Source organism: Montipora foliosa, chromosome 13 (genome assembly GCF_036669935.1).
Source record: "Montipora foliosa isolate CH-2021 chromosome 13, ASM3666993v2, whole genome shotgun sequence".
Lineage (NCBI taxonomy): Eukaryota > Metazoa > Cnidaria > Anthozoa > Scleractinia > Acroporidae > Montipora > Montipora foliosa.
This window is the reverse complement of record NC_090881.1, coordinates 28894463-28904268: the sequence shown is the minus strand read 5'-3', so window position 1 is coordinate 28904268 and position 9806 is coordinate 28894463. Positions and strand designations below refer to the sequence as shown.

The following is a 9806-nucleotide window of genomic DNA, read 5'->3' as shown; positions in this document are numbered from 1 at the left end:
ATTAGGTTTCATTCATATGTAAAGTAGAACTAATTACCATCACAAAAACTTTGCACTTAGACTCGCTTTGAAGAGGAAGCAGACATGAACTCGGAAATGGCCTAATTGCTGGGAAATGAGATTAGGACCCCCCCTTCACGACCCTCTAAACGTACTGTAGCTGTATTTTTTGGGAAACTGGTAACCACTTTTGATTACTAAACATGATCGACTTTACTAACACGAGGAATGAAAAATGAAATAGTTTATTAGGAAAGTGCAGTCAGCCCTCTGATGGTTACAAGTGCCACGTATGGAAATAAGCTTAATACAAGGATACTTTATAACGAACTAAGTCTAGGCAATAGACAATGAAAACTTAATGTACCACCCCAGATACGAAAAACCACACCAAAAAACTACTCCTTATTTGTGGCCAAAAAAGGTGGAAACGTATTCCTCATCTAATGCAGTGGCACTGAACCTTGAGGAAGAGGCATAATACATTACTTACACTACCCTTCTATAATAAAATAAACAATAAAAGAAAGGAAAGACACCAGAAGGACTGACTGATGTAGAATGACAGAAATCACCCGCCAAAATCCCTAAATAGTCACCCGGCTGAACCCAAGCCTCTCAACTGTGCCGTCAGAATAATTATCAATTTCTGACTAATTCATTCCCAAATTACTAAGTCAACCACATAATTTTCCTTTTGTGCAGCATCATCATTACCAATAATATTTTGTCAGTGTGATTTTTTCAAGAAACCTTAATAATACATGTACAGTGTATACAGCATTCCTGTAACTTGTTTAAATAATAATTATTATGAAAAAGTATAAAAAAACCTAAAAATATTGCCATTATTTTTAACAGTGAGATATCATTGTGGAGAATTCTTGTAGGTAGTACAAGGTCCATAATGGTGCAGAACTTCCACAACTCGTTTAAATATTTGCCAAAATTGTCTTCATACGCAATGACGAACTCTTCCATCAACATGGACAGAAATTGATAATGTCTGGCTTGAACAGGGAAGGTGCAGTGTGAGAGCACAGGCCTCCCAACAATGTGGCCTGGGTTTGATTCCCAGACTCAGTCAGTGTCACATGTGCAGAGTTTTTTGGTTCTCTGCTCCAAGAGGTTTTTCTGAGGGTACTCTGGTACTCCCCTCCCCTAAAAAAGCAACCTATGATTTCTGTACACTGTCACCAGCTGACACATAAATAAAGTCTATTATTATTATTGCATGTGGATGGTAAAAGGAAGGTCAACTACCGGTGATTAAAAACATGGTGCTGGCAAACCATGGTGGTGAAAACCTACTTAAAGCATAGGTGTATCTTCAAATGATACCTCTGCACTGCTAAATGAATGAAGCTCAAAAACTATTATCTGAAAATAAAAAGAAAAATTTAAATAAACGAAAGCAATAACTGGTTTGCTATAATTATTAAGATGCAAGCTCAGAGGATAGTAAAGCTATCAGCAAGTTATTAATAAGGCATCAGGTTTGCAATGTTGTCATAGCAAATTTGCCTCAAAGACAAAACTGTTGGTTTAGTAAAATAATGCATACAAAGGTAATTTTCAAAAATGTTAACCACACTACACACACTTAAAACTTGGAATAGAATGAAAAGCTGCCATACACTTAATTAAGGAGTACTTAACTGTAGATTTTGCCAGCATTTGTTAACACTGCCCCTCAAGATTTACTGTCCATTACATAGGATCAGAAACCCATAAGGGTTGAAACGTGTAACACACGTTCACAGCTTCCGAATATTCAGTGCGAACTGATTGGTTGAATGTTTCAGTGCTAAGTACCATATTTGGAAACCCCTCGCTCTTGTTGTTCCAAATATGGTACTTAGCAAATTGAATATTCAGAAGCTTGTTTCCCAGCACACAAGGCGGCAGGTTAGTTTTGCAGGTTGCAGGTTGCAGGTTGAAATTTACTGTGACTGTTACATGAATAGCTAACCTTAGGCCTAATTAGGCCTAAAAACGTTTCTTTAGGCCTCCTTAGGCCTAAAAACGTTTCTTTAGGCCTAATTAGGCCTAAGGTTAGCTATTCATGTAACAGTCACAGTAAATTTTCAACCTGCAACCTGCAACCTGCAACCTGAAACTAACCTGCCGCACACAAGGGGCCGTTACACGTTTCAACTCTTATGGGTTTCTGTTAGCATCCATCCTGAACTAACATTATTTTTGGGAGTGGTTTGGTTGGCACAACACACAGGGTCTACTGATTCCCAAGCAAAATAACAGATAGCATTTTTTCTCCCAGTAAGCCTGTTTACATGTCCTCAAACACCAGCATTATGTTATCTCATTGAATCTGGATTCAGTTTTTTGTTACTTTGATTTTTAACTTTCCTGAAACAGCAAACTTTGGGTACTGATCACATTAATTTATCACCTTTACCTCATTTTTGCCTTTTTGAAGCCAAGGTGCTGGAACATAGAGAGTTTGTTGAGGACCCCTTTCCCAGTATCTTCCCAGGTTATGGCCATTTATGAAGCACACTCCTTTAGTCCACTTTGTCATTGACAGAAAAGTGTCCTTGGGCTTTCCATTTATTGTAAATGTTCCCCGGTACAAGGCCGGACCACTTTGATGGTTTTTTGACAGAGCCTTCCATTTTCTTCTTTGTATCCTTTTAAATGGTCAAAGAAGTTCATTAAAAACTACAATTTTAGCTTTTTTCAAAGCTCTTTTCACAGCTAAGAGTTGACATGTGTAACACTAAGTTTGCTAGTAGTACAGCTCTTCCGACTGGCTAAACCAGCAGACATTTGTCTAGCTATAAAAGCGTAAGAAAACTATTTAGACGTCACTTATGTTCTGTTGTTCAGCACAGTTAGCACTCTATATATTCTTGTGGTTTATGATTTTTTCCCTCCCTTTGGAGTTGTGGCTGGGGCCTTAATTGTCATATGCATTTCAAATTATAAACTCGGGACTCTCCTCTGCGCAGTGACTTCCCACAAGCTTGTTGGCTGCATTGCATTTTCAATATCACCTGCTAACCAATACTCTTGTCTGATCCAGCATGTGCTGTTTTGCTTTCAGCTCGTACATGTAGTGCTGGGGAGATAAGTGAGGTTCCTTTGTCACACAATCACCGGAAGTCGCACAGGCTAACCGAAGACAAGGCAGTGCTCCTCCAATTAATGCCAACTGGAGTCAATGTTTGCCCACATCTAGTAGTTAGCACACAAACATGGAACAGAGACATTAACTCTAACTTTCACTGTGTTGGAATAAGATATGTTTGTAGCTTACCGTGATAAAACGTCTGGCTTAAATTCTAGTGAGAAGATTTTCCATCTTAACTCTGTGTGACTTTGGGCATTAATCAACACTGCACCACTAATCCCTAAATTTTGAAAACTAACATTAGTTTTCATTCACTTAACCAAAAGAAATTTTCAACCAAGTACATGTAAAGAGCAGTAATTTTGAGCATAGGATTCAAAGGCAAAAGGCGTATTCAAATAGATTCATCAAAAATTTACCTAACAGATGCCAAGTACATGCTGCTCATACATGACACATTGACTCTAGTTTTACTCTGTCTAATGCCAGATGATTTTACTCGTCAATGAAGGCACATGTACCTTCATTCGTAGTTAATAAATGTTTTAACAAAGACCCCTTTCTTTCATTTGCGTTACATCTGTTTTCTGTACTACCTATTCTCTAGAAGTTGCTGAGAAATCTTTCATTGATTACAACCTTAAATTGTTTAGGTTTTTGCAAGCATCCTGTGTTTAATTTGGGAACATCTAAAGGAAAAGAGTTCCAGATCTTTGGAGTGAACAGCAAAATCTGTGTCCTTCAAAAGTTTTACTCCCCTGAATGTTGGTTACATCAGCACTTCTTGAGAGAACTAGAGCAACACCATGAGGGAGAAATCACTGGCCTCATTTGCCAAGGAGTAACATGACCGAAGCATGTTAACCACTGAGAGCAGATCAAAAAAGTAAAAAAAGTCCATCCATTTTCCAAATCTTTACTCCAAAAAAATTAATTGTTGTTTACCTTTCCTCCAAACTCCACTGTCTGCACCATAATTTGAGCGACCCATGTTTTCAACCAAGATTTGCAGCTTGCATGGTCTTTTAAGCTGCTTGGCTGTTTCGTCATCTATTTTTACCTCTGCTGTTCTTGTATTTTCCAGACTTGCATCATATGTATGAACTAGAAGAGAATTTAACATCACCTAAGAAGAAAAAACAAATTAAGCCTAACAATGATTATCTGCCACAAAACGAAGGGGGGGGGGAGGGGGGAAGAAGTCGGGAAAGCTAGCTCATTGAATAAAGGGAGCCCTTAACCAAGTTGTTTTTTTTTATCATGTTTCAAGCAAGGAAAACGTCTTGTATAGCTGGTGGTGGATTCTTAGTAACATCTCTACAAGTCACGGTTTTCCTTAACTGTTTATTGTGTTATCTAATTTTGTTGTGGTTTCGGTGTTCTGTTTATGAACAGTTTGATTTTTTCTCTTATAAAGTAAGCCCTATGGGATAGGGTTGGCATGGAATCCCCAAATGGTGCAGTTAGGCTAAGCGCATGTTGACTCACAAAGCCCACAAGCGCTCTGCCAATGTTAACGCCATTGTTGAGGTTGACCATTGCTCTTGCTAAGTAACAAAAAAGGCAAAAAGTGGGCTGCAAACAATAACTGTACAATGGACATCGATAATTGTATAAATTCAATAATTCATGCACGCGATGCAATGGACATCGATAATTGTATAAATTCAATAATTCATACACGCGATGCAGGCTTGCAATCTTACAATCACTCGCTCCCTTAAACAGCCCCAATGACGATATGAGTATTGCACTTACATTGCACTACCCACAAAAACACCAACACCAACAAGGAAGAAAATGGCTCACCTGTGCTCTATCTAGGACGTTATCAATTGAAATTTCTCGTGGAATTTGTGCAGTCTCTGTTTGATACAGAACAAAGCCATACCCCTGACCACCATTATTGTTTATAGGAAGCTGCTCCATGGGCATCACCCAATCACTTTCAATAGGCACCTACAAATTTATTTAAAAGCTGGGTTTTTATTTTGATCAGAATTGTCAGAGGTTTGCTAGTGGCTTAGAATAAGACATTGCCTTGCATTTTTCTACCTGTCCAGTGTCTTTGAGAAACAATAATACATGCAATAATAGTGATAATCTTGATAATAATAATAATAATAATAATAATTATAATAATTATAATAATAATAATTATTATTATTATTATTATTATTATTATTATAACGACAATGGCAATATTCAGTACTTTCAAATTACTAATATTTTAAAAACTGTGGAGTACCTGCAAACTAGTTACAATCCCAAGCAATCAGTGTTAAGAATTTTCTCTTGTTCTAGGTACTTGTAGAGCATATAAACTCAAAAAGGATGAACAACAATGGCCCCCCACCCCACAAGACCATTTGTTGTTCTGGAAAGTTTGCAGCCATTTCTCAACATTGTCTGGGGGGGTAGGGGGAGCAGTAATATTAAGAATCACAGTACTTCATGAAACAAAAGTTCTTTAGACAAAGACAAGGAAGTTAAAGTGTCTCATCAATTTTGTCCTTGTGTGAAAGTGCACTTCCACTGGAAACAACCTATTCACTTTTGTTTATGGCATAAAGTCATTAACTTACATGAAACTGAAGCAACTCAGACAATGACATGTATTGATCAAGCCTAACCCTTCCTGTTTAGGATGACAGAAGAAAAGGTAGCAATGATTACAGTAGTTATTATGATTTTTCATCTGAATTTTTATTAATAATTATTTAACCTGGGATTGTAGAGTATTAGCTGGTAGTAGATAATAGTATCTCCTAGCATTCACAACCCAGACACTGAATATACCATAGAACCTGATGAAGAGCCATTCCCACACAGTGTTTTAGTGTCATCAGTTTTTGAGGATGATAAACACTGAAGTGTTGTGAGAGGGGACAAAAAGTTTATTAGCATTTAAGTTAACTGCCTATCGAAAGTGATGATGATTTCTCTTTACAAAAACAGGGTATTGAATACCAGTTGTCCAATTTAAGGCTTAAAAAGACACTATTTATTGAGAAATAAAATAATGATTATTATCAATGACAGTTAGCCAGTTTGTCTTTTGTAAAATAAATACTTTAATCTCACCATATGACATCTTTGGAGAGTTTTTAAGGACTCTCAGTAGCTCAAATGAACCCCTGAGAACTGACAAAAAAATGTCTATGTGTTAAAATACTGTTGTAATAGAACTTATTATTGTAATTAGTATTATTATCATTATTATTATTGTTATTATTAATATACAGAGTAATTTATAACAAAACTAACCATTGACAATAGCAAATTTCACTTTTTCATAAACACTTTCACCCCAAAAGGGTTTCCCACTGACAAGCAAAATCAACTGGCATAAATTACATGTAGATAAAGGACAACCTTGCTTTGAATGGAGAGTTTCATGTCTCTGCACATGGGCAAACTGTCATGTTAGCCCACTTAATTCCACTGATACTGAAACAATCAAAAGCACTGATGCAGAAAACGGAAAAAATGCCATAGAAGTGGAATTACTCATTGGAATTTCTTTTGCAATCATTTCCTTTGTGTTATGAACCAACTGCACGCGAAAAGATAACTCATGCGTCATGACAACTTGTGTGTAGAATAAAATGTTTGACTGGTACAATAAATTCGATAGTCAAAGCCAAATTTGATATTTTCTGTGTAAACCTGCAGTATCTTCCACCAAAATAATTAGGTTCTCAGTCATTCAGTGTATTTGCTTTTAATTAATACTTTCTATGATTAATGAACATCATGGTTCAGTAAGAAACCGTAATATTTACCACTGCTAGCACCAAAGCTTGGTTGTGCACAAAAACATGAAACTGTCCCTTTAAGGACGGTGCCTAGAAATATTGTTATTGCGCATATGTTCTGCGCATCTCGAGGTACTCAAGTTTCCTATGGCTGGTGCTTATTAATACAGGGATATTTTTGCGGCGCAATTCAAAACTATGCGGAGAAAGCAGAACTTAGCAAGCCATTTCGGTATCCGAAAAGAAAATTGGGGGTTAACACGCATTTTTCAGAGATAATTAAGCTTCAATTTGCAAAAGAACGCCATACATTGCTTTGTATTTTAAAGCTTTTTACAAATATTGTTGATTAATTATCATTGAAAAATGCATGGTTACCCCCAATTTTCTTTTTGGATTTCAATAACACTTGTTAAGATCTGCTTTTCCCGCATATTCAGTAAACCGCGCAAACATACCTCTGAATTGGTAGGCACTGTCCTTAAGTGGCCATTTTTATATGTCCAGAAACCCCCCCCCTAATTTGATGCACATGGATTTCAATAAGCATCACAAAGTGTCCCCTTGAGCTTCTCTGCAACTTCAACATCACTCGTGTCTCGGAATCCTGTGGGGGGGGGGGGGGGGGAGAGGGGGGGGGAGGGAGTACTTGGGTCAATTTTTGATGGGTATGTGCCGCTGGCCTCTTCGAACCCCTACCCCATCATAGTCTATTCTGTGGCCAATCATAGACCCCATCTTAGTCACTTTTGAGCAAATGTCATTTTCGCTATCCCAACTTAGTCACTTTATGATTATGCCTCTACCTTATAAAGACTTTTAAGTAGGTCATCCTTAAATGAATTGACACATTTGTTAAACTGAATGTACTTTTCACCTACAGTACAAACATTCTCGTACATTTGCTAGCCGTAAATATTTAAAACAACAGTACCAACCATTTTATAACTGCGGATCTTCCTATTTTTAAATCTCTGCTTACCAGAATTTTCTTATCCCAGAAATCCCAAAAATGTGCGACCCCATTCTAGTAACTCTACTAAAAATGTAACCCCATCATAGTCAACCCAGTCATGAAAATGCGACCCAATCCAGCGGCACATCCCCATTAGCCTCCTATAAGGAAGTACCCCCCTCCATCCCTGGGCTTGGAATACAGACAATTAACATCGCAGAGAGAGTCTCCCAAATGCAGCTCCTCATGTAAGGATGAACTTTACCTTACTGTTGGCGTAGACTTAAAGGGACACGTCCTATTGGATGGCAGAATTGGGCGTGCATCTAATTAGGGTCAAACCTGGACATACAGTACTGCTCAAAAGTAAGTTACCACCCTCTCACTTTTAGAGACGAGTGTCTCTAATGCTATCTTCAGGTACGTACATGTAAGGGCCATTTTAGGAAGGGAAAGGGTGAAATGAAATTTGGTTTAAGCTTATTGTTAATTTGCTCTGCAGAGCTCTCAAGTCTTAAGTTTTTTAAGAGTGAGATGCTTCCTGGACATTGTGCCAAAGCCACAAGTGTCCTGTGTTTCTTGTATTCTAGGGTGGTCCGTTGATATATATTTATTTACAAACTTTGCCAGTAAACCGGCAGGGTAACTCCACAGAGCTAGTGCTCCACTACGGGTGCTCAAAAGAGCCCATGTTATTATGGTCAGCCCACGCTATCATATCAGCCTATACTTCAACAGGTGAAAGTCCAGAACAAACCACAATATTGGTCGCACACGAACAGATTGAACATTGGCTGAAGTTAAATGCCAGTGAAGGAATGAATTTGGGATTCATGAGCACTTCTGAAAGCTTAAAAGGTAGAGTTACTGTACGTAGTATTACGAGAAAAGAGCCAATGCGTGAGAAATGCTCGCGTGTGCACGAGTGAGCGTGAGCTCTGGCTCATTTTTCCAACCCCAGTATCACTTATGATATTTAAATTAGATTTGTTAGATTCCAAGGAAAATGAAAATGAATCCAGTGGAAATCATTTTCACCTGAATTTCGCTTTGAACCACTTTCAACAGGAAGCTCTTGTAAAATATTGTACCCACCAGAATGTTTTGGAGCATGATTTTTCAAAACATCTCTCATGGCAATGTACTTTGGTGTGATATCCCCTGCTTCAGACAATGGTGCATCATAATCTGTAATAAATTTTGTAGCCTTTGTAATTATTTTGTATGTAACTGTAAGAAATCTCAAATGTTTTTTGACGTTTTAATTTGATTTGAAGACAACGTTAACAATTATTGGCTTACCATATGAAGTGGTTGTTGGTTGAAGAGAGTTTGCTCCATTCATAAAACCAAAGTTTGTTCCTCCTAAATGAAAAAAATAATAATATTAATAAACATAACATAATCACCTTTAAGATGATTATGTATTTATCAATGCATGAATATCCTTAAATGTTGTCAAGTCAGGTTCACACAACTTGTTACTACACACAATAACACTATATACTGAGCTTGATCAGCATGATAATAAATTATTAAATATTATAAAATTAATGATACACTATTTTCGTTGATACAACCCAGTACCAAGGTTTGAGGTTGGGCAGGTACAAAAGTTGGACCAGATCATCTTGGATCACTCACCCCGGATTGAGCAAAAAATGGTTTTGTATTAAACCAAAACTGTTCAATGTTTGCCCTGATTTTAGCAAGGTTAGCTCAAAGATTAGGGCTGGGTGATTTCTTGAGGCCTTATCTTTTTTTTTTTTAAATGTCGATCTGAGTTGATCCAGTCCGACTTTTGTACCTGTCTGTTTGAGGTCAGCTATGCGTGCATATGAAAGGTGGGGTCTACCGACAGCTAACCAACAGGTGACCGACAGGTTAAGAAAACAGAAAATTGTGGTAAAAACGAACAGTTAACGTGACATAACATTCCGTAATGGTGATGTATGACTCGACGGACTTCATCTAATTACCGATCGGCAAAGTTGAAAGT

General features: G+C 37.5%; 1 protein-coding gene across 1 annotated transcript in view; it reads right to left on the bottom strand.

Moving 5' to 3' along the window:
- Nucleotides 1–229: 229 nt before the first annotated feature.
- Nucleotides 230–9806, bottom strand: part of LOC137983965 (beta-galactosidase-1-like protein 2) — a 29829-nt gene continuing 20252 nt past the window's right edge. The window contains exons 9-17 of the mRNA XM_068831123.1: nt 9110–9172; nt 8903–8995; nt 6179–6238; nt 5680–5732; nt 4904–5053; nt 4040–4220; nt 3281–3374; nt 2420–2651; nt 230–1380 (exon numbers count right to left, since the gene is read on the bottom strand). Of these exons, the coding sequence (XP_068687224.1) occupies nt 1312–1380; nt 2420–2651; nt 3281–3374; nt 4040–4220; nt 4904–5053; nt 5680–5732; nt 6179–6238; nt 8903–8995; nt 9110–9172 (995 nt within the window). The 3' untranslated portion in view covers nt 230–1311. The remainder of the gene's footprint in view (nt 1381–2419; nt 2652–3280; nt 3375–4039; nt 4221–4903; nt 5054–5679; nt 5733–6178; nt 6239–8902; nt 8996–9109; nt 9173–9806) is intronic.